General features: G+C 47.9%; 1 protein-coding gene across 3 annotated transcripts in view; it reads right to left on the bottom strand.

Moving 5' to 3' along the window:
- Nucleotides 1-24,386, bottom strand: part of FAM3B (FAM3 metabolism regulating signaling molecule B) — a 54,414-nt gene extending 30,028 nt beyond the window's left edge. For 2 of the 3 annotated variants that reach the window (XM_067737308.1, XM_067737309.1), the window contains exon 1: nucleotides 24,152-24,386. In XM_067737308.1, coding sequence (XP_067593409.1) covers nucleotides 24,152-24,242 — 91 coding nt within the window. In that variant the 5' untranslated portion in view covers nucleotides 24,243-24,386. Of the gene's footprint in view, nucleotides 1-5,638; nucleotides 5,732-24,151 lie in introns of those variants that run through there. The other variant, XM_067737310.1, reaches the window with a different exon arrangement.
- Nucleotides 24,387-24,641: the final 255 nt, after the last annotated feature.

The following is a 24,641-nucleotide window of genomic DNA, read 5'->3' as shown; positions in this document are numbered from 1 at the left end:
TAGGCCTCCAAAGCCTCCAGGCTGCCAGCCCCAGGCCCCCGATGACGGTCCTGACCCATCCATGTGCCCCCTGGGCAGCGCCCACACTCCTGGGGCGGGCTGGGGGTGTCTCCCACGCTGTCTCTGCTGGCTTTTCCCTCACACGGTGCAGACTGGCTCTCTCTGCAGAATCCCAGATAAACTGACCCCCAGACCATCCTCTGAGCTCCCGACAAGCGTGTCCACTTGCTGATCCCTCTGGGCACCCGGGACGTCTCGCAGGGCCTGACACTTAGCACGTCCCACATGAAACCCTTGATTCTCCCCGGCTCCCCGAGTCTGCTCCTGCCCCACATCTTGCCCAGGACAGGGTCAGATGTCTGGGCCTCTTCCTGACCCCATACGTCCCCCTGCCAGCCCTCAGTGGGATCCAGCAGCCAGTCTTACTGGGGTGACCTCCATAGACTTTGCTACATCTCTACGGCCTCGGTCTCCCCAGGCCCGCAGCATCTTAGCTCTTCTCTCTCGCTGCTAGAGAACCTACGTGCTCCCCGTGTTGGGTGCTTATCTACCAAAGGGGTAGAATAAAGAATATATCTCATCTTTATCCCAGTTTCTGACACAGAACTCCTGAAACCCTCGGAATTTCCTGATAGGAGCCTCTGCTGCTGTTCATAAGGGGCCCCTTTCAGCCACGCCTGAGCTTATGCTAATGAGGTGACTCGGGGTGGATCCTAGGATAGCTTCCGGGGAGGCGCCAGCCAGCCCAGAAAGACCCTGCCCACACCTCAGCCCCGCCCCCGGACCTCCAGGAGGGGAGAGGGCAGGCAAGCTGTCCTGTGACCAATGACAGAGTAAGCCCCCAATGAAACTCGGGACTCAGAAGCTTGGGGGGCTTCCTAGTGGGGAACACACTGATGTGCCAGGTGGGGGATGCACCCTGACTCCAGGGCTGTGGGCACGGAACTCCTCTTCACCCTGCATGTCCCTGCATTTGGCTGGTCCTGACTTGTATCCTATACAATAAAACTGTAATCTTTTTTTTTTTTTTTTTTTTTTTTTTGCGGTACGCGGGCCTCTCACTGCTGTGACCTCTCCCGTTGCGGAGCACAGGCTCCGGACGCGCAGGCTCAGCGACCATGGCTCACGGGCCCAGCCTCTCTGCGGCGTGTGGGATCTTCCCGGAGCGGGGCACGAACCTGTGTCCCCTGCATCGGCAGGCGGACTCGCAACCACTGCGCCACCAGGGAAGCCCTAAAACTGTAATCTTAAGCAGAGTGATGCTTTCAGTGTTTCTGTGAGTTGTTCTAGCAAATTATTGAACCCCCCAGGAATTGTGGGAACCCCCAGATTTGTAGCCAGCTGGTTAGAAGTGCGGGCGGCGCCCGAAGCCCGTGGCTGGCGTCTGAAGACAGGGCAGCTCGTGGAGGGCACTGCCCTTAACCCCTGGGCTCTGGAGCTTATTGTGGGTGTTGTGTCGGAGCTGAGCTGAATGGCTGGACACACAGTTGGTGTCAGAGGGCTGGTGTCTCCCCGCCCAGAGCCCTGAGCAGAGACCAGTGGGTGTTCCCCGGCCCCCTTTCCAAACGTGCAGCCGCAGCCCTCCAGCACCAAGCCCGGGGGGGGGGGGGGCTCTCTCTCCGGGTGGTGATGAAACGCAAACCTCTGTCTGTCAGTCCGGCTGTGTTGAGCTCTGGATCTAGGCTCCCTCTTCATGCCTAGCACCTCGAGGTTTCCCCCAACGGTTAGGTTATATCGGGTCAGTATTTGCTGGTGTTTGCCAGGCGGCTGCCTAGCTTAGGTAGTCATCCTGGTGAAATGGGATGCCTCTGTCTCACCTGGACCATTTGGTCTTTTTCCAAGTGCATATTTCAACATCAGTTATTTCTTTCTCTTTTCCAAACCACGCAGTCCCTAAGATGGTTAGAACGTAATGCAGAGATGGCTTCCTGCTGGGAAATGCCTGAGACAGCGTGGCCGCTGCAGTTCCTAGGATGGAGGGACATCTCCGAGCCGGAAAAACCAGCCACAGAAACACAGTGAGAACAACAGGTGAAGCTGGCGCGCTGTCCTTTGTTTGCTCTGTGCTCCAGCCGTGCTGACCCACTGCAGTGGCTGCCCTTTCCTGCTGTAGCCTGGGTACGAGTTTGTCCCTCTGCCCCCAGGGCACTCTCCTCCAGACCCCTGGCCACCTGTCTACTCCTTCAAGGACTCCAGTGTGGCTCTGTGGCCTCCTGGGTGAAGCCTGCACAGGCACCCTCAGGTCAGCCCTTCACATGCCTTGTCGGAGCTGCCCACCATGGCTCTCCCCTCCAGGTCTGTGCCCGCATAACTAGGACGGTGCGAGGGTCACAGGATGTTCCGGAAAACGCCGCTGGAGGCACCCTGAGTGAACAGTGTGATCTGACTGCTGGAAACGTGGATTCAGCATCGATAAGAGTCTCAGGTTCAAAAACAATAGTTCAGTGTCCTGTGTGTCGAATCACTGCCAGATTATTTTATCCAAGTGTCGTATTTGAAGAAAATTGGCAAAGCAGAGATTATTCAGATCTTCTGAGCGTCACACGTGAGATCTTTGAGTGAAGAGTTGCTTTTGATTCGGAGATGACTGAAAGGGAGCATGCTGTCACCTCTCAGATACCTTCCTCCCCGCATGGAAGGGAGGCACGGTTTGGTCCCCAGGTGGACAAGGAAACATGGGTGGAAGTGACAGGGAAGGCAATGAGGAGAGAATAAAAGCCCACGTGTCCTCACTAGGCGCGCTGTGAGCCCCGGGCTTGTGGGACCACAGGCACCCCTTCCTGGACATTTTCCAGGGCTCCTGGGAAGGCTACAAAGCATCTGTGGTCTGGGTAAGGGGCGCAGCGGTGGACCCCCAGGCCAGGTTTCCTGCCGTGGCTGCGGAAGCCATGACTGGAGCCAGAACCAGCTCGGGGAGGGAGGCAGACCCAGCAGCATGCACTGGGACCAGTTCATCGTGAGAAGATGGGGCACGGGCTGGCGGTGGACCCTGCACCCGGGATGGGGCAGGCACAGGCGAGGATTTGTCCTGGGAAAGGCGAGGGCTCAGGGACTCAGCTAAGACAGCTCGGGGGGGTGGGGTGGGGTGGGGGAAGGGCCTGCCCTGGAAGGAGGGGTCCAGCAGCTTCAGAGCTGGGGGGCAGGCAGAGGAAGTACACAGAGTCCGCGAACCTTCTGTGGCTCTGTGACCAGGATCCGGCCTTTTCTCATAAGGTAATGAAGTCGACATCAGCCCACGGACACATCCTAAGCACGTCCACACAGCAGGCGCCCGTGAGTATTAGATCAAAGGCCCATGCCGAGCACAGGTAGGAAGGCGGAACTTCCTCCTCAGAGGCTCTCTTTTAGGGCGCATGTGTGTGTGTCCTACCCTCACTCCACCCTCAGCTTCTTGGGGGTCTCAGGCTGGCCCTGACACTTCACTTAGGCTGGAGGACAAAGCAGTCCTGAAGCCAGTGTACACGAAGGCAGGCTACAGGTAAGGGGGGGGATCCCCCTCCCATCCAATCCAGGGGCGCTGCAGAGGGCCATTCTGAACCCAGAAGGAGACACTTCGGAGGGATTTCCTTCCACATGAAGTGGATAAGGATGAGGTCTGTCACTGGCCACCTCCCCACAGGAACCCACATTCCCTCGCCTTGAGGCAGCCACACCTGCACCTCTTGTCCCCGAGGGGTGGATACGCCAGACTCGGGGTGCAGCTGCTTTGTGGCTCCAGGCTCTGCTGGCCCCAGTGTCCACTGTTATCGCTGTCCTGCTGACGGAGGCTTGTTGACAGTAGGGCTGGGAAGTGTCACAGCTGAACACCTCAGCAGGTTGGCAAGGTAACCCACCTTCCAAAGTTCACATGCCAACGCCCTTAATTTTGAGGAATTAGGATGACTGCTCCGGGAAGCTTCCTCCGGCTTGTGAAGGGTGGTGGTGGCTTAGTTTACTTCATCCCTTTAGTCTGAATGTCCTTCTTGTGAGCTGTGTCCCTACATGGGACAGACCTGGGGCTTGACTGAAGCATCCAGGGACATGCTGCTTCCACGAACGTTACCTAATCTTTAGCTCACAAAATCAAAAGTGATGTGGCCCTGAGCTTCTGTGAGTAATTTCGCTGACAGCCACACCCCTGGATATATGATAACCTGCTGTGACCTCAAACCTTGATGTGAAAGGACCACGTAGCTCACAAATGAATCACAAGGGCTGCATGCGAAAAAGCTGTGAGTGGAGGGAAAGCAATCTGATCATATCCAGCATTTTTCACTAAGTGAGCAGCAAAATTGGACAGTAAGTATATAACACAGGCACGAGGAAAAAAATTCTTCCAAAATAGCTGTAATGAAAGTCAGTGCCCCCAGGGAGATCTTTTCTCCCAAGAAAAGAGATATGTATCTCCTTGCATTTATCCTACAATGCACACAAGTTACCAGAGACAGTGCTGTTCACAAATAAATGGTTTTGTAGAAAACTTGCATATTTTACACAAATAAAAAGTCTTAAAATTTGGCTTTCCTACCCATTGGGGATGGAGCAGAAAGGGGGTCCTCAGAACCTTCTGCAGTGAGACCACACAACCAGAACGCCACTTAGGAAGGAAGGAGGCCACAGAGGCAAACACCTGGAGGCAATGACCTGCCACTGAGAGGTGGGGCGCTGGTCCCTAGAGAGGCCAAGAGAACTTTCCAGTGTTGAACTTTTAATTTTGCATAATACGCTGCCTTGCTCTGGAAGGACTCCAGATTCCTCAGATTATAGGAAGAAACAGCAAAACCACTTAGAAAGGGAATGTGTGCCAGAGGCCGTCGGTTCCGGGACCCCAGAGCGCCTTGCATACGCAGGGCAGGCAGGCGGGTGGGAGAGGCGCACGGAGGCCACCGTCAGGAAGGCGAGCAGTGGGCGATGAAACGGCTCGGAAAGAGTCGGAGGTTTTCTTTCCTCCTTCCTGTTTTTTCCCCCAAATCTTCTCAGGCTCAAGTACTTTGATAGAATGGTGTGTGTGGGGAAGCCTTATAAAAAGATGCTACCGGAACTGTTATAATAAGGGACAATGGGACAGTCCATGCTAATGAGTCCCCACTTCTCACCCACCCACAGGCTGGTGACTGAAAAGGGGTTGTCTCCCTGTCTCCGCACTTTTCATCATTTCCTTGGCTGGTCAGGTGGACCTGCGGCTATAATGACCTCTGACGGCAGCCCGAGGAGCCCCAGGTGGAGTCCGCAAGTGCCTCTAACCGGCGCGCGGCAGCCCCCCTCCCGGCCCAGGAGGTCGGAGATGGGGCCGGGGCCCGCCCCTACCGGCACCTGCGCTCGGCTGGAGGGAGCCCTCTCCCCCTGGCCTCACTGGGTCCTGCTCTAGCTGCGCTCAGCCAACGCCTACTTTCCAGGCAAAACGTCACAGTCACTGATCTGCCCGCACCCCGGCCCTGCACGCAGCTGGGGCAGTGGCGACCGGCAGGAAGGCGGCGGGAGACCCCAGCCCATTTGCCCCTGCTGGATTCGCTGGGCGCCTTCCTGAGCTCCGGTCCAAGAGAAGCCCCTCCCTCCCGGCACGTGCCGCCTCCACCTCTGGCTCAGCGTGCCGGGTGCCAGGTAGGGCGAGGGGGCGAGTCTCCCATGCCGGGTCCCCCTTCCCTCCGCCCGCACTCACCGGCAGCCGCGGGGCGCATCTTCCAGCTGCGGCTCCGGACCCTCCGGAGCCTGGGCCGCAGCTCAGGGTGACCGAGGGAGCCTCGCAAGGACTGGGCGGACCCCTGGGCGACACGCCCCGGGGGCCGGCCGGCGGCGGGGAGGGCGGGCAGGTGCGCGGGGCAGGTGCGCTGGTGGCGCCCTCGATCTCCGGCTCGGCGGCCCAGGCTGACTGGGGACCAGCGAGAACGGGCGGGTTATGCTCTTAAGGGAGGACCCCGTCCCTTTACGGTTGGCGGCCCCAGACCCCAATCGAATGTCTCACAAAGTCAAGTGACCGCCAAGATAGGCATATTAGGCATACTCTGAGTCTTTGAGACGTCAAAGCCAAGTCCCAGGGAAATCCAGGTTCGAAGTGCAGGTCCCCGTTCTAAGGCTGTTTAACTTCCTGCCCGCTGCTGTTTGCACAGCCCAGCAGGCTTCCTCCTTTGCTCCTGGTCGATCAGGGAAAATAGGGTGAGCACGATGTCCCAGGCCCCACGGTCAGGGCGGCAGGCCTGCAGGTCCTTGGGTTTACAGGAGGCCAGGCTCTGGTGGGAGTTAGGCTTCCCAGAAGACGGCCCACTTCCAAGAAGGGACAGCCGCTTCTCCGCGCCACATGTGGGCTTGCATTCCAGACATCCACCAGGTTTTACAGAGCTTTTGAAACCACTGTAGTCACAGGGGCCTCAGGCTCCCAAGGGTAAGTTAAGCCTCCAAGGGCAGTTGGTCACTTTTGTGGAAAAAGAGTTCCAGAGAGGCAGGGTCGCCACCCTCGGGGTCCACTGGCTCCTGCAGTTCTGCTTCCCCGAGAAAGCCCGGAGGCTTCCACAGTGACGCAAAGTACCCTGGGGTGTCACGGGGGGCTTGGCTGTGACCCGCCCTCTACCACCGTCTTTGCCTCCTGAGAAGCTCCCATCCATCCAGTGCCATCCAGGGGGCCTGGGGACACATGCCCTGTGGACAGTGTGGCCTTATTTTTCTAGGTCACCCTCTGCCTGCTGTCTTCTAAATCAGAGGGAACAGAAGACAGGGGTCTCAATTAGGAATCCTGCCCGAGGACTTCAGAACAGTACCTGGCCCGAGCATGGCTCGTTTCAGTGTGGATGCCTTTCTGAGCTGCTCTACAGCAATACTCAGGAGTCATTCTCCAACTATGCCTAACAATTACATGAAACACATCGATCAGCTCATTAAAGGGAGTGTTGGTTTCATCTGCGAAGACTCTCACCTTTGTCTTGAGCGCACTTCACTTCAGAGACGGAGCTTTTGTCTCTGGGTTTGCTTTCAGTTTTTTTTTTTTTTTAAACATGGTCAAAAAGTGCATAACATAAAATTCATCACCTTTCACCAAATTAAAAAACATACACTTTTAAGTGTACAGTTCAGTAGTCTTAAGGATATTCACATTATTGCCCAACAGAACCCCAGAACTTTTTCATCTTGCAAAACTAAAGCTCTGCTACTATTAATCACCAACTCCGCATCTCCTTCCCCCCCTGCACCGGGTAAACCACCGTTCTATTTTCTCTTTGCAGACTCTGACTACTTCAGACGCCTCGTATAAGTGGAATCATGCAGTGTTTGTCTTGTTATAACTGGCTTATTTCCCTTAGTGTAATGTCCTCAAGGTTCATCCATGTTGTAGCATGTGACGGGATCTCAATCCTTTTGAAGACCAAATAATATTCCATGACATGTATAGATAGACCACATCTTGTTTCTCCATTCATCCCTTGATGAACACTTGGGTTGTTTCCACCACTTAACTAGTGTGAAGAATGCCGCTGTGAACATGGGGGTGTAAAAATCTTTTCAGTTCTTTTGGGTATATACCTGAAGTGGGAATGCCAGATCCTATGGTAATTCTATTTTAATTTTTCTGAGGAACCGCCATACTGTTGTCCACAGTGGCTGCACCATTTTACACTCCTAATAACAGTGCACAAGTGTTCCAATTTTTCCACATCCTCACTGACACATTATTTTCTGTTCTTTAAAACTTTTAGTAGTCATCCTGAAGGATGTGGGTGATATCTCAGTGTATAAAATGATAGGTATCAGAGGCAAACATTACTTGTAATACACATGAAAAATGTACATGAAATGCATGTAAGTGAAAAAGCAGGAACAACCAGGGGACACTGATGCATATAAAATGGAAACACATAAAAATGAAAAAGTGGTTGCATTTCCCTGAGCATACTATAAAGCCACTTTACTTTTAAAATTTTGAAAATAAACGTGCACTGAAAAATAATACACCCTCTGCTTCGCTCCCCCTCCCAACCTCATGTTTCCCTGGGCCACCGGCTCATCTTCAAAGCTCTTCTCTCTCTAATAGCCCCTCGCCCCACAGCAAGCCTGATCCCCTCCACAGGTATGTGCCCCCCACCCCCAGGTCCAGAGTTCCGTCCTCAGAGACTGCCACTGTCCCTATAGTCTTCAGAGCTATTCTCTGCTTACGCAAGCCCATATATATTTCCCTCATCCTTTTTACACACGAGGTATCATGTTGTACATGGTATTTCACAACTTACCTTTTACGTTATTTATAATGTCTCGGAGAGCATAGTACATAAGCACACACACACTTGGCCTGCTCTTCTTGACTCCTGTATTCTATTCCACCACTGGATTCTTTTGCTGTTTTATTGTTCTATTCTTTTATTATTCTATTCTTTTATTGTTTGATGAACCATCTTTTACTGTTGGATTATGGATCTTTTAACCACATATTCTATTGTTGCATGAACCTATTCTTTAAGTAGGCTGCAGAAGGGCATTTTTGGTTATCTTCAGTCTTTTCTGCTATTAATAATGCCGCAATGAACACCTTTGTGCATCCGTCTTGGCATAAATATTGGGGTGGATTTAAAACAAATTCCTGGAAGTGAATTACTGAATTAAAGGGTATGTGAATTCTGAATTTTATCAGAAATTTCCCACAGCTCAACAGAGAAGTTATACCATTTACACGCCCACCATCAGCATACAAGAATGCCTTTGTTCATACCTTTCCCAACACACCGTATTATCCAACTTTTTGATCTATACTAATCTATTGTTGAAAAAAAATCTTAATATTGTTCTAATTGGCTCTCTCATTAAAGTGATGGCCTTGGTATGCTTTCATAAGTTTAAAAGCCATTTGTGATCTTTGTGTATTTCTTTTTTTAATTTTTTGTTGTTTTCTTATTGGAGTATAGTTGCTTTACAATATTGTGCTAGTTTATACGTACCGCAAGGTGAATCAGCTATACGTATACATATATCCCCTATTTTTTGGATTTCCTTCTCATGTAGGTCACCACAGAGCACTGAGTAGAGTTCCCTATGTTGTGCACGTTTCTTTTTCCAGGAACTATATAGTCACATATGTTGCCCATTTTTCTATTAAGTTGTTAGCCTTTTTTTTTTTTCTGATTATAGTAGCCTCGAGAAATAATTTGTGGACTAGATAAACATAGTTCAATTTGTAAACGTATATTAAAAGGTAGGTAGTGATAGACCACCTCCCTACTCCTGCATCCTCCCTATCCAATAGAGAACCAAGGTTATTCATTTCTCGGGTGTCCTTCCAGAAGTTCTCTGTACATATTCAACAAATAAGAGTATCTTCCCCCCACACTTTGACAAACCATAACATCCTCTCACTCTGACCCACATCTTGCTTCTCAAGATACCTTGGAGAGTGAGCTGCTTATGTACACAGAGCTCTTCCTCATTCTTTCCACACCTGCAGAGCATCCTACAGCAAAGATGGACCACAATTTACCAGCTGTTTCTTTTCCACCTTTTGTTAGGACTACTGTTAGGACTACTACTCTGTAATGAAAACCTCTCACACAGAATGTTTCACTTATGTGAAACAAGTAAATAAATAAATTCCTAGAAGAACTGCTGGGCTTGTCTACTGGTAATCCTGAGATTTTGCCAAAACAGACCCGGATGGATGTTGTATTCACTGACATGCCCCACTCCCCTGCCCCCCAGCTGTGTTTGTGCATGTTTCATTTCAAAGGCTTTTCAGGGACTTCCCTGGTGGATCAGTGGTTAAGAATATGCCTGGGGACTTCCCTGGTGGCGCGGTGGTTAAGAATCTGCCTGCCAATGCAGGGGACACGGGTTCGAGCCCCGGTCCTGGAAGATCCCACATGCCGCGGAGCAACTAAACCCATGCGCCACAACTACTGAAGCCCGTGTGCCAGAACTACTGAGCCCATGTGCCACAACTACTGAAGCCCACGTGCCTAGAGCCCGTGCTCCACAACAAGAGAACCCACCACAATAAGAAGCCCGCGCACTGCAGTGAAGAGTAGCCCCCGCTCAATGCAATTAGAGAAGGCCCGCCCGCAACAACAAAGACCCGACGAAGTCAAAAAGAAAGAAAGAAAGAAATTTATATTAAAAAAAAAGAGTCCGCCTGCTAATGCAGGACACATGGGTTTGAGCCCTGGTCCCTGGAGATCCCACATGCCGTGGAGCAACTGATCCCATGCAGCACAACTACTGAGCCTGCACTCTAGAGCCAGTGAGCCATAATTACTGAGCCCACGTGCCACAACTACTGAAGCCTGCTCACCTAGAGCCTGTGCTCCGCAACAAAGAGAAGCCACCGCAACGAGAAGTCCGCGCACTGCAACAGAGTATCCCCCGCTCGCCACAACTAGAGAAAGCCCACGCGCAGCAACGAAGACCCAAAGCAGCCAGTGAATAAATAAATAAATATATTAAATTTTTTTTTAAAAAAAGGCTTTTCAAGGATAATTTTTTACTGCTTGATTTTCACCTTACTTGCTTACTTTGGGAAAGCACTGCCGTTTAAGAAGAGGCTTTCCGAAATAAAATAAAATAGACGTTCTGGGGCTTCCCTCATGGTGCAGTGGTTGAGAATCTGCCTGCTAATGCAGGGGACACGGGTTCGAGCCCTGGTCTGGGAGGATCCCACATGCCGCAGAGCAACTAGGCCCACGAGCCACAACTACTGAGCCGGCGCATCTGGAGCCTGTGCTCCGCAACAAGAGAGGCCGTGGTAGTGAGAGGCCCGCGCACCGTGATGAAGAGTGGCCCCCGCTTGCCACAACTAGAGAAAGCCCTCACACAGAAATGAAGACCCAACACAGCCAAAAATAGAATAAAAATAAATGTGTGACTCTGTTCTTTTTAAAAAAACAGATTGATTGATTTTTATTTATTTGGTTGTGCCGAGTCTTATTTGTGGCAGGCAGGCTCCTTAGTTGTGGCTCCAGGGCTCCTTCGTTGTGACTCGCAGTCTCCTTAGTTGTGGCAGGCAAACTTAGCTGCGGCATGCATGTGGGACCTAGTTCCCTGACCAGGTATCGAACCTGGACCTCCTGCATTGGGAGAGTGGAGTCTTATCCACTGCGCCACCAGGAAAGTCCCAAACTGAGCATCTTTCCTACTGAGTCTGGATGAAATCATAGAACCCTTTTCAATACAGTGTCCACAGTCACTACAAATCAATCCAAGTTGGCACGGCTGGTCAGGGGATGGTACTCTAAGGTCTCAATTAAGCATTCTTTCTTTTTTTTCTTTTTCTCTTCTTTTATTTATTTTTTTTATTTAGCCATGCCATGTGGAATGTGGGATCTTAGTTCCCCTACCAGGGATCGAAACTGTGCCCTTTGTGTTGGAAGTGTGGAGTGTTAAAAAAAAAAGAAAAAAAAGAAGAGGCTTTCCTTAAAACACTTCGATATGAAACAACCAAAATAGCAAGGAGCTGAGAAGGGAGCGGACACCCTCGCATATATAAATATAGTGTAAAGCGCCCTTGCTTTCTACACAAAGGGACATCTCCTCTACGTATGGATATATAATACTAAATTGTGTATTATAGCTTTTACAATCCTATATTTATTATTTCCTTATTGTAGGTAATAAAAAATCTTCTTCCCTGTTTGTTGTTGAGTATGAAATTTTTCCCCCTAGGCAGTTAAAACATTTTTTATTTTTCTTTTTACAGTTTGTTGAGCTTTGTTTTGCTTAGAAAGGCCTTTTTCTCCCTCCCTTTCCCCATATTTTCTTATTTTTTAACTAAAATATTTGATCCCTCTAGATTAAATTTGGATGGAAATCCAAACTTATTTTCCTCCAGCTGGCCAGCTAGTTGTTCACTGTTTGTTGAATGAAAATCTCCCTCCATTGGTCTGAAATGCCCCTTCCTCATACTAAGTCCCATGTGTAATCATGTCCATGTCTGACTTTATATTCTGTTCTTTCTGCCTTATTTCCTTCTGCTTAGGTATTTCCTAGCAATTCTTGCATGTTTACTTCCCACATGAATGTTTTTATTAATATTTAAAAAAATTTTTTAGTTTATATTGGAGTATATTAGTAATTAGTAATTAGTATATATTAGTAATTAGTATAATTAGTATATTAGTAATTAGTAATTAGTATATATTAGTAATTAGTATAATTAGCAATGTTGTGTTAGTTTCAGGTGTACAGCAAAGTGATTCAGTTATCCATATACATGTATCTATTCTTTTTCAATTTTTTTCCCCCATTTAGGTTATTACAGAGTACTGAGCAGAGTCCCCTGTGCTATACAGTAGGTCCTTGTTGGTTATCTGTTTTAAATATAGCAGTGTGTACATGTCAGTCCCAAACTCCCAATCTATTCTATCCCTCCCCCACGCCCTTCCCCCTGGTAACCATAAGTCTGGTCTCTAAGTCTGTGAGTCTGTTTCTGTTTTGTAAAGAAGTTCATGTTTACTTTCCACATGTACTTTGAACTCAGCTGACTGTTCATGACAGTTACCACCCTCCAGCCATGGAGCACCACACCACGGGACATGCTCTGTTCTGGACGTTTCACTGAGAAATCTTTTTCAACTGCACAATAGGCCAAAGGGAAGACATCTGAACCATTTTGCAAATGGCAAAGTGAAACATCAAATGTCACAAAGTTCATCAGTGAATGAGCGAGGATTCTCCAGGATTCCAAGTGACTCCACACTTATTCCCTCTGTGAGTTTATCTACTTGCTTAAATCACAGCAACAGGACAACTCCAGGGCCTCTAGTAATAGTATTTTAATAGTCATGACCCTTAAATTCCATCTACTTGTATCTGTGAATAACCTCGCTTCCTAAGTTTAATTCTCCATCTCAGAAAGCTGTAGCACATAAAATGTTAAGGCTTAAAAATGTTTTTTTTACAGAATTAGATTTAACTTCTTTACAATGAAGTCAATTCTGTTTTTTCTTATTTATCATACAGCTGGAGATTAAATGCATTGAAATGTCCAGAAATTTCTGGAAACGAACTTCCCCTCTTCTCCTTCTGCAGCTGTGAGACCTTATCACTGGGTCTCCCTAACATCACTCACCCTTTGTCTTTATTTGCTCCGTGTGTAGCTTTTTCTGACTTTCCCTCCAGTTCACTAATTACGTGTTCAGCTCTATGGAATCTGCTGCTAAACCTGTTCCTTGAGTTTGTTACTGTGCATTTTTTTATTTCTAGAAATTCTATTGGGTTCTTTTTCAAAACTGTTAATGACTTTTTATAAAATTCTGTTTCCTGAAGGCATCTCAAAGGCTGCTTTTAGTTCATTAGTCATAATCAGCCTACCTAATAAACAGCCTACATCTGATGATCCTGATTTGTCTGAAATACTTGGAAGCTGTTTTCCTGGAGGTGCACTGGAGAGAGTGCATTTAAAGAACTATATAGAAGAATGTCTTGAGGCTAGTGAAAGTAATTTTCTCCAGAAAAGATATGTGTTTGCTTTTGCTAGGGGTCTGAGTCATTACCACACCAGGACCATCTTCTAAAATTGTATATATTCAAGGCTTGAAAATCCCTGGACAACCCAGTCAATTCAAAATAGGATATAATTCAACACAAGGTGTTCACTTGAGGTTAACGTCTACGTCAATGGACTTGGGCTCCCGATTACTTAGTGTGCAGAGTCTACTGTCAGACTCCTCAGCTCCAACTCGGGGGGGTTAACAAGTGCCCTTGGGTAAAATGTGGCTTCCTGGTACGCTTCCACAGGGCCGGGGGGCGCATCCCTGGGGGCACAGCGCGATGGTGAGCTCAGACTGGTGGAGAGCACCAGGATGCTGGGGTGTTAGAAGGACGTTACAGTGAAAGAGGAAAACAAGCAGGAGATGTAAAAGATACGGAGAAGAGGACATCAAAAGGCCCTCAGACTACCCCTGAGACCAGTGGTTGAGGCTATCAATGTCTCCTTCCTGACGGTCACATCTGCACACAAAGGGGGCTCCTGCGAGAGGGCTTCCCTGGACCCACCCGTCACTCCCCATGTCTCTTCTTCACTGCTCTTATCCCATCCGAATTTTTTTCCTTGTTTGGGGGGCTGTTTACTGTCTGTCTCCTTCGGCAGGATATAAGCTCCACAAAGGCAGGGCCTCATTGTGAGCATCTCTGGGACCCCAGGGCCTGGAACAGAGCCTGACACAGAGGGGCTTCTTCACAGGTCTCTGGTGAACACGTGGATAACGCGCAAACCACTGGTTTCCGCGGTAAGAGACGGCAAGTCAGGAGGCGGCAGTACCCTGCGAGGAGAGTGGGGTTATGGAGCTGATCTGAGATGAGGACCCAGAAGGCTGCTCAAGGGGCAGAGCCCAGGAGACAGGAGGATCTACAGGACCCTGGGAAGGGGGAAGATCAGAAACAGGGAAGGAATCATCCAATTAAAGGTAATAAAGACCAACCTCACCAACCTTGGTTTCCTTCTTCCAACAAGGGTTACAAATGAAAGGCATTCGGAGCAGAGGATGGTCTCAACCACATCTTAATGTCTTGGGACCTAAACATACTAGACGTCTTTTTTTTTTTTTAATTAACACAAAAATTTTAGAGCCGTTTTAGGTTCACAGCAAAATTCAGGGGAAGATGCAGAATTTCCTATATATCTCCTGTCCTGCATTATCAACATCCCCACCAGAGTGTATATTTGTAAGAATTGATGAACCTACACATCATTATAATGAACCGACACATCATGAACACCAAAAGTCTAGTTTACATTAGACCTCACTCTCGGTTTTGCACACGTTTGCACAAATGTATAATGACATATATTCATCATTATGGACTCATACAGAGTGATTTCCCTGCCTTAAAACCCCTCTGCCCTGCCTAGTCACCCTTCCAACCCACTCCCTGCCAATCACTGATTATTTTATTGTCTCCGTAATTTTGTCTTTTCCAGAATGTCATGTAGTTGGAACCATACAGTGCATAGTCTTCTCAGATTGGCTTTTGTCACTTAGTACTATACATTTAAGGTTCCTCCGTATCTTTTTATGACTTAATAGCTCACTTCCTTTCAGCATTGAAATATTCCATTGTCTAAACATACCAGTTTCTTTATCCACTCACGTACTAAAGGAAATCTTGGTTACTTCCAAGGACGGGCAATTATTAATAAAGCTACTATAAACATCTGGGTGCAGGTTTTCCTATGAACATAAATTTTCAAGTCCTTTGAGTGAGTACAAAGGAGTACAAATGCTAGATCGTATGGTTAGCATATGTTTAGTTTTGTAAGAACCTGCCAAACTATTTTCCAAAGTGACTGGACCATTTTGCATTCCCACCAACAATGCACGAGAGTTCCTGTTGCTCCACATCCCTGTCAGCATTTGGTGTTGTCAGTGTTCAAGATTTTGGCCATTCAGATAGGTGTGTTTTGGTAACTTATTTTTGTTCTAATTTGCATTTCCCTGATGACATATGATGTGGAGCATCTTTCCCTATGCTTATTTGCCATCTGTGTATCTTCTTTGGTGAGGTGTCTGGTAAGGTCTTTGGCCCACTTTAACCGGTTGTCTGTATTCTTGTTGTTGAGTTTTGAGTTCTTTGTATATTTTGGATAACAGTCCTTCATCAGATTGTTAAAGGTCTGCAGTTTGTCTTACAATTCTCTAGACATTGTCTTTTTCAGGGTAGTAGGATCCAATTTTAATAAGTCCAGCTTATCAATGATTTCTTTCATGGAAGGTACCTTTGGCATTGCATCTAAAAAGGCTGATCACCATACCCAAGACCATGTAGGTTTTCTCCCACGTTAACTTCTAGGAATTTTATAGTTTTGAATTAATTTTTGTAAAGGGTATAAGATTTGTGTCTAGATTCATTTTTTGCATGTGAATGTCCAGTTGTTTCAGCACCATTTGTTAAAGAGACTATCTTTTTTCCACTGTATTGCCTTTGCTCCTTTGTCAAAGATCAGTTAATTATATTTAATGCAGGTCTATTTCTGAGCTCTCTATTCTGTTCCCTTGATCTATTTGCCTTTTCTTTCACCCATATCACACTGCCTTGATTATTGTAGCTTTACAGTAAGTATTGGAGTCGGGTAGTGACAATCTTCTGACTTTGTTCTTTTCCTTCAATATTGTGTTGGCTATTCTGGGTCTTTTGCCTCTACAAATAAACTTTAGAATCAGTTTGCCAACATGCACAAAATAAGGGCTTTGATTGGGATGGCATTGAATCTATAGATCAAGTTGGGAAGAACTGACATCTTCAAAATATTGAGTCTGTCTGCAAACATAGAATATCTCTCCATTTATCCAGTTTTTCTTTGATTTTGTTCATCAGAGTTCTGTAGTTTTCCTCATATAGATTTTGTACACCTTTTATTAGATTTATACCTAAGTATTTCATTTTGGGGGGTGCTAATTCAAAGGTATTGTGTTCTTAATTTCAAATTCCACTTGTTCATTGCTGATATATAGAAAAAGGTGGACTTTTATGTCAAATTGATAAACTTTGTATCCTGCAACCTTGCTATAATCACTTAGTTCCCAAAGTTTTTTTGTTGATTCTTTGAATTTTCTACATAGATGATCATGTCATCTGTGAACAAAGACAGTTTCAGTTCTTCCTCCCCAATGTGTATACCTTTTCTTTCTTTTTCTTATTAGTCTTAATGAATAGATAGAATGTCCAGTACTGGAGTAGTGAGAGGGGACATCCTTGCCTTGTACCTGATCTCCGTGGGAAAGCCTCGAGTTTCTCACCATTAAATACGATGTTAGCTGTAGATTATTTTGTAGATATTCTTTATCAAGTTGAGGCAGCTCCTCTGTATTTCTAGTTTCCTGGGAGTTTTAATCATGAACTCTGTGTTGTGGGTGTGGTGGATTTTGTCAAATGCTTTTTCTGCATCTATTAATACAATCATGTGATTTGTCTTTTTCAGCCTGTTCATGTGATGGATTACACGAATTGATTTTTAAATATTGATTCACTCCTGCAGAGCTAAGATAAAGCCTGCTTGGTTGTGGTGTAAAATTCTGTTTATACATTGTTGGATTTTATTTGCTAATATTTTTTTTTTTTTTTTTTTGCGGTACGCGGGCCTCTCACTGCTGTGGCCTCTCCCGTCGAGGAGCACAGGCTCCGGACGCGCAGGCTCAGAGGCCATGGCTCACGGGCCCAGCCGCTCCGTGGCACGTGGGATCCTCCCGGACCGGGGCACGAACCCGCGTCCCCTGCATCGGCAGGCAGACTCTCAACCACTGCGCCACCAGGGAAGCCCATTTATTTGCTAATATTTTGTTGAGAAATTTTGCCTTTATGTTCACGAAAGATACTGGTCTATAGTTTTCTTTTCTTGTAATGTCTTTATCTGGTTTTGATAATAGGGTAATGATAGCCTCCCAGAATGAGTTGGAAGTATTCCCTCTATCTTCTGAAAGAGAGTGTAGAGAATTATTACAATTTCTTCCTCAAATGTTTGTCAGAATTCACCAGTGAACCCATTTGGGCCTGGTACTTTCTGTTTTGGAATGTTATTAATTATTGATTCAATTTCTTTAATGAATATAGGCTGATTCAAATTGGCTATTTCTTCTGGTGTGAGTTTTGGCAAATTGTGTCTTTTAAGGAATTCGCCCATTTCATCTAGAGTATGAAATTTGTGGGCATAGAAGTTGTTCACAGTATTCCTTTATTATCCTTTTAATGTCCATAGGATCTGTACTGATGGTTTCAATTTAATTTCTGATATTGGTAATTTATGTTCCCTCTTGTTTTATCTTAGTCTGATTAGAGGCTTATCAATTTTATTGATCTTTTCAAAGAACTAGTGTTTGGTTTAATTGATTTCCTATTTTCTATTTTATTGCCCTAATTCTTATTATTTGTTTTCTTGTATTTACTTTGGATTTGATTTGCTTTTCATTTTCTAGTTTCCTAAGGTAGAAACTTAGGTTATTAACTTTAGATCTTTCTTCTTTTCTAATACATGCATTCAATGCTATAAATGTTGTCTAAGTACTGCTTTGGCCGCATTCCACAAATTTTGATAAGTTGTGTTTTCATTTTCATTTGGTCCAAAATATTTTAAAATTTCTCTTGAGAATTCTTCTTTGACCCATGTGTTATTTAGAAGTGTGTTGTTTAATCTCCATGTATTTTTGGATTTTCCAGATATCTTTCTGTTATTGAATTTTAGTTTAATTCCATCATAGTCTGACAACAGATGTTGTATAATTTCTATTCCTTTATAGTTGTTAAAGTGTGTTTTATGGTCCAGAATGTGCTCTATCTTGGTGACCATTCCATGTGAGCTTGAGAAGAATGTGTATTCTGCTGTTGTATCCAATAAAGTTAAACATACACTTAGCATACAATGCAGCAACTCCACCCCAAGGCTATCCCCTAGAAAACAAACTGCATGCATTTATGTTCATAGTATCCACAGAAGATTATAGTCAAAACCCAGATATAACCCAAAAGTCCATCAACAGGAAAACAGATAAACAAATTGTGGTATACTTAGGGTAAAATACTCACTGATTTAAAAAAAAAAAAAGAATGCACTGCTGATAAGTGCAACAACATGGATAACTCTCAAAAACAATATGCATACCTACTGAATGACTGATCACATTTAGATGAAGTTCAAGAGTGGATAAAACTAATCTGTGGTGAAAAAAGATAGAATAGTGGTTTCCTCTGAGCACAGGGTTGGAAAGATATTCAATGGGAAAGGGCACGGGGAAAACTCACTGGTGCGATGGAGAAGTTCTTTATTTGGGTGGAAGTTATAGGGCTATTGTGTGTATTTTACGCATATAAAGTATACTTCAATGATGTAGGTTTATTGTAGGGGACAGATGACAGAGCTGGAGGGTGCCACAGAAGCACATTTACAGCTCAGTCTGGCCAACGCAGCACCCAAGCCACGCTGGTCAAGTGCCATTTCAGACCCGGAGTGGCCCGCCCTGGGCTCTGACTGGCTGCCCACACTGCGAGCTGTGTTCACCCTTCTTCAGGGAGATTGGAGGGAACAGTCTGTGGTCCTGTCTCAACCTGGACACACTCCCCCACTACACTGTATCCTGCTCTTCCTTCAAGGTTTCCACCAAGCCTCTCTTTCTCGCTGCTGCCTCTCTTCCCCACATGCTTCTCATCATCCCAGACTCTCCAGCTACCCTCCGCTCACAGGAGGCTGGTCTAGGAGCCATGGCATGGCTGTGACTTGGGGTCACGAGTAGCTGCACAGATTGGACATCATCACTCATGCATATGTACACAAACAGAGGATGAGACCCAAGGTGTTTTGGTTTTTCTTACTGCTTTGTAAAATTAAGTGCTCACTGCTTTTTTTTTTTTTTGTCTTTCCTTAATTTCACATACTGAATTAAACATACTTTTCTTTTTAAGTGTTAGGATCACTGGATTTAATTTTTTATTTCTTTTGTGTCCTCTCAAAGGGCTTTGTGGTCAATGACCATTCGGTTTATACTACAGACCAGCAGTTCTCAAAGTATGGTCAGAGGACCCCTGGAGGGTCCATGAGACCATTCAGGGAATTTGCAAGGTCGAAACTTATACACTATAACATTAATTGCCTTTCCCACTCTCATCCTCCCAGGAGTGTATGGTGGAGCTTTCTACCGTATACTGAGAAGGTCTACATGACTCAGTGAACCAGCATTTTCCAAATGATGGATGCAGAATGATACAAAATCATGCAAGGACAAAAGACCCGTTCCAAGTGCCAAACAGACCAGTACATTTTCACGTAACAGAGTAAGAAACATTCACTTTTAGATTCTACGTTGCAATTCATCTTTAAGAAATTACCATTTGTTGGATTTTGGCATAGTATCAAAGAAGGATGTCCACAATTATGTGAGAAGGATATTAAGATACTCCACACTGTTCCGACTACATATCTATGTGAGGCCAGAGTTTTGCCAATCCTTCAACCAAAACAACATATTGCAACAGACTGAATACAAAAGGCGCTGTGGGAACCCAGCTGTCTTCTGCTAAGGACATTAAAGAGATTTGCAAAAGTGTAAAACAATGCCACTCTTTTCACTAGATATTTTGTTTGGGAAAGTAAAATTATTTTTCATAAAAACATTTATGTTAACATGCAATACTCTAGTATTATTTTTAAATCAGTTAACAAATATTTTTAAATGTCCTCACTTTTAATTTCAAATGTGTAACCTACAGAAACAAAAACTTTTCTGGGTCTTCAGTCACTTTTAAGTGTGCAGAGGGGTCCTGAGATGAAAAAGTTTGAGGATGGCTGCTTTAGGCTGTCTGACTAAAATACTGAGCAGACCCTTTAGAAATGAAAGGGCCAGAGATACTGGATCTGGAGTCAGACAGACCTGGGTTTCCACCAGTGTCCCACACTGCACTAAGGGATTTGGAGCAACTAATTTAATATCCTTAAACCTCAGGGTTTGGGGTTTTTTAAATTAATTAATTAATTTGTTTGCACCAGGTCTTAGTTGCGGCACGCGGGATCTTCAGTTGCGGCATGCGGGACCTAGGTCCCTGACCAGGGATCAAACCCAGGCCCCCTGCATTGGGAGTGCGGAGTCTTAACCACTGGACCACCAGGAAAGTCCCTCGGGGTTTTGTTTTTAATCTGTGAAATGGTAAGAATAACACCATTTTCAGAGCTGCTGATATTAAGTGAGCTAAGGCATGGACTGTACCAGCGCAGACCACCTGCAGCTAGTAGGCACCCGGACATTTCATTATTTATGCATGTTGCACTTGGTCCTATAAGGCTTTGAGGCAGCCAGAAACTCGGCTGAGTTGGGAGCGAAGTTCAGGACCCTGGCAAGCTGATCAACTACGAGAAAAGCAAAGGCTCTTCATGTCCTGGAACACATCCTGTAAGGCCATAGGAGGGTGGAAGGGCTGACCCTTCAGAGCTCTTCCAACCTTGCGTTGAGGGCCCAGAAACCCAGACAGAGCAGCTCTGTGGAGTTACAGGTCTCAGTTCAATCCAATTCAATTCGCCAAATGTTTATGAAGCTTCTACTAGATGGCAGGCACTATTTAAGCCCCCCAAATGCATCAGGGGACAAAACTGACAAAGACCTGGGTCTTAGGCAGCTCACCTTTTAGTGCAAAGTTATGAAAAGTGAAGCAGCAACACAGGGTCCTAGGGAGGACCCACCTGCAGAAAGGAAAACTCTCGGCAAGGGAGAGGGGCCGAGTACGTGTACAGTGACCCGTAAAGCCTCTCGCGCAGGGGTCATGCAGTGCACTGTGGGGGGAGGCACTGGTGATGTCAGGACGCCGGAGCCAGGGATGCTGGGGGTGATGACAAGTGGGACATCGGGCTGCCCTGGAGCAAGATGAGGGAGGGAGAGGGAGGAAGCCCGAGACTGGGGAAGGCACCTCTTGGGTGAAAACTTTCAACGCTCTTCCTAATCACAACTCCGTCAGCAGCTTCCTGGTCTGCAATGGGTAGGGAGGAAGAGAGCCATCCAGGGTCTGTGGACTCTGGCTTGGCAGAAGGTGTAGACCTCTGAGTCTGAATGGGGCCCCAAGAAGCCGGGAACAGTGAGCTGAGAGTGTAAAGACACCCCTCTGACCTCCTTTCCGTCACCATTCTGGGCTGCTTCCGTGTTCTGGGTTGCAACCTGGATGGGCCAGATGGTAACGCACACTTGAAGGTCCCACGCTGACTGTACCCGGGGTTTCTCTATGAACAGCCACTGCTCGTGGGAAGGACTGGTGTGTGTGTCCAGAGCGGTGCATCTGGACACTTGGAACTGGTCTTGTTTGTTTTTGTTGTCAAGTTGTTACTTGCAGACTGTTTCTCTGACAGTCTCCTAAAGGCCCCAGTGTTTGTGCAGATAATCCGTGGTGACCTTGGAGTTTTCATTGGGAAAGATTTTGCCTGCAGAAACCAAGAGCTGGGTCCCGCCCTTCGCTGCAGAAATCCACTTTGAAACACGTAAGGTATTGGGAAAAGTCCAAAGTTTTCGACTGTTCTGATCCCTGTAATTGTGACTGGGGGTGTTTTTATCCCACGGTTTAAAATGTTTCCTATATATTTCCGGCACCATCACGCTGCCGCGGTTGACACAGCGAGACAGTGAGAAACTGAAGCGGAAGTTAGGCTTCACAGGTGACTCATTTGTGGGGAGAAAAGGCATCCGATTTTCATGAGCTCGAGTGATAGATACAGAAGTGAGTGACGAGCTCCTAGGGGACGCTGGAGTGACTGTTGCCCATTTGCTGAAGGGAGGGTCCATTTGGAGACTGGAAAAGAAGTTTTGGCCGAAAGTGTAATATAAACCAGTACTATAATTTACAGGGGCATCTAACTGTCTAGTGCTTGGCGTGGGTGGTGCTGTAAGCCCCCCTGAGCAGTGTGAAACCCTATGCTCGACGCCAGATCCCCGGCCGCCCCCCTTGTAGGGTGAGGCAGTTGGAGTGCGCAAGGCGGACGATAGTCGTCCAGAGCCACTCAGCTAGAACCTGGGACCCTGCAGTCGGGGCTCCTGCCTTCCCGGAGCGTCGCGCCCCCTTTCATAAAGATGTATCTATACCGAGGTCACCAGGTCCTCGAGGGTCGAGGGGAAATACACACTGACCACACAGAGGCCGTGGGGACCACACGCCATGCCTCTCCCTCCTCGACCTTCTGTCACCTGAGCATCAGTTCTCTGCTTATACACACCCCACCTGGAGCACAAGCCGCGCGAGAAACAATAACAAAAACCCAGCGCCCAAGTTCCTTTCCTTTGTTGCTGGTTTCCACTCTTTATGAAACTATTTTTGTTGGCTTCAGTGGCTGAAATCTTTAGGAGGAAGAGCATGGAAACTGGATCAGACTGACTCGGTTCTCCTAGTTCTTTCCCTTAGCAGCTGTGTGGTCTGGGGTGTGAGCCAATGGCGGGGGTGGGGGGAGGGGCACAACACCTCAGAGGACAGAATAGAGAGGGAACCTAGAACGATGCCGGATGCAGGAGAGGCACCCCACAAATGGTTGATATTATCATCTTCATGGGTCATTTCGTCTCTCACTATCATAAGCGATCAAGAGAAAATCTAGCTGCATTTCAGTTTTGATTTAGAAAAAAGTAACGTAAGGGACTACCAAAGAAACACTGTATGACACCTGTCCTAGGATATTCCAAAGAGAAAAAATGTAAATCCTTCGGGAAAGAAAACTAAACAAAAAATCTCAACAGCATAGGTACGAAATAGTCCAAAACCGCTAAATGGAACGACACGGAAAACATTTCTGAAACTCAGAGATTGGTGAGATGGACTGAGCTGCAACATGTTCACAGCTCTCAGCTGTGTAGGACCGCCTTTCTCCTTTCCTGAACGCAAATCACCCCTTATCAGGCCAAGAGCATACTGCCTGGACCCCCGCATGGATCACAGCACCCCCTATTCTCTTCCTTCTTCCTGTGAAGATCGCAGCCCTCCAGACATCCACCCGGCCCGGGGCGCTTCCAGGAGTCGCCTCAGAATGAGGCGGTTGAAGCTTGGGATCGCAACGTTTTGAACACTTTTCCTCGGGGAGGTGTTGGAGAACTGAAGGTATACGGAGTGAAAAAAGGGAGGGACGAGACCTTGCAGAAGTCACGAGCGCAGAATCCCCTGGGGTCCCCGAGCCACGCGGTTCTCATGACGTCACTCTGACAGCCCTCACTGGTCCCCCTACCTGCTGCCACCTATCCTTTCCTCTTTGCCACGCCCCCCCGCCCCCGGGAATCGCCATGCCTGCCGATGCTTTCGGGAAACAGCAGAGGCTCGCCCTCCCCCGCTGCAGCTTCTGGAAGCCTCTGCGGGGGGCGCGGTCGCTGGCCGCTCAGGTGGGGTCGGGGGCGCAGGTGGCAGCCAGCCGGGAGGTCCTGGGTCAAGTGGTGTTCGCCCTCAGGCCCCCTCGGGGGACAAGGACGGAGGCGGGCGCAGGTGTCCCACGCGCTGAGGAGGCCGGGGGACTGGAGTCCGACCCCTGCAGGGCATCCCCGACGTGAGGCTCTCCGTCCCCGGAAATCAGCCGCGCCGCTACCCTCGGGCTCGTCCCTGAGAGCCCCTGGCGTGCCGCTCCCACCCTCGGAGGCCTGCTCGGCGGCCAGCTTCCCAGCCGACCCCGGCCCGGGCCCCGCGGTCCCTTCCCGCCCAGCATCCCGCCCGGGTCTCCTTTCGGCCCTGACCCCGCCCCCGCCTCTGTCCCACCCCGCCCCCGGCCCCTTCAGACCCGGAGCTGCGCTTCCTGTCTCGCCGCTTGGCCACTTCTGGTCTCCGCGCGCTGGGAGCAGTCGGCGCCGCGCCCACGCCGTCCACGCCATCCCCGCCACCGCCGCGTACGCCTGGCCGGGTCTACACAGGCTCTCCCGCCGCTCTGGGACCGCACGTCGAATCCGCACGGGCTTCTCCTCCCGCCAGACGGCAGGTGAAGCAACTCATCTCTACAGCCTCTCCCGCGTCGCAGATGCCGGGTGTGGGTGTGGCCTTTGCGTCCATCACCGCCTTTCCTGCCCCCCACGCACCTCCCCACGTGTTCCCCGGGTTCCGTCACCGCCTTTCCTGTCCCCTCCACGTGCTCCCTTGGGCCCACACCATTTTCCCTGCCGGGTGGACCCCCCGGGAGAAGCAGGAGCCCGCAGCGACCTTCCTAAGGCGGCCCTGCCTGGTGGCCCCTGCACTCCCTTAGCCTTGCCTGGGGCTGTGTTTACTGAAATTGCTCG

Source organism: Pseudorca crassidens, chromosome 5 (genome assembly GCF_039906515.1).
Source record: "Pseudorca crassidens isolate mPseCra1 chromosome 5, mPseCra1.hap1, whole genome shotgun sequence".
In the NCBI taxonomy this organism is placed as follows: domain Eukaryota; kingdom Metazoa; phylum Chordata; class Mammalia; order Artiodactyla; family Delphinidae; genus Pseudorca; species Pseudorca crassidens.
This window is presented reverse-complemented; position numbering and strand designations above follow the sequence as displayed.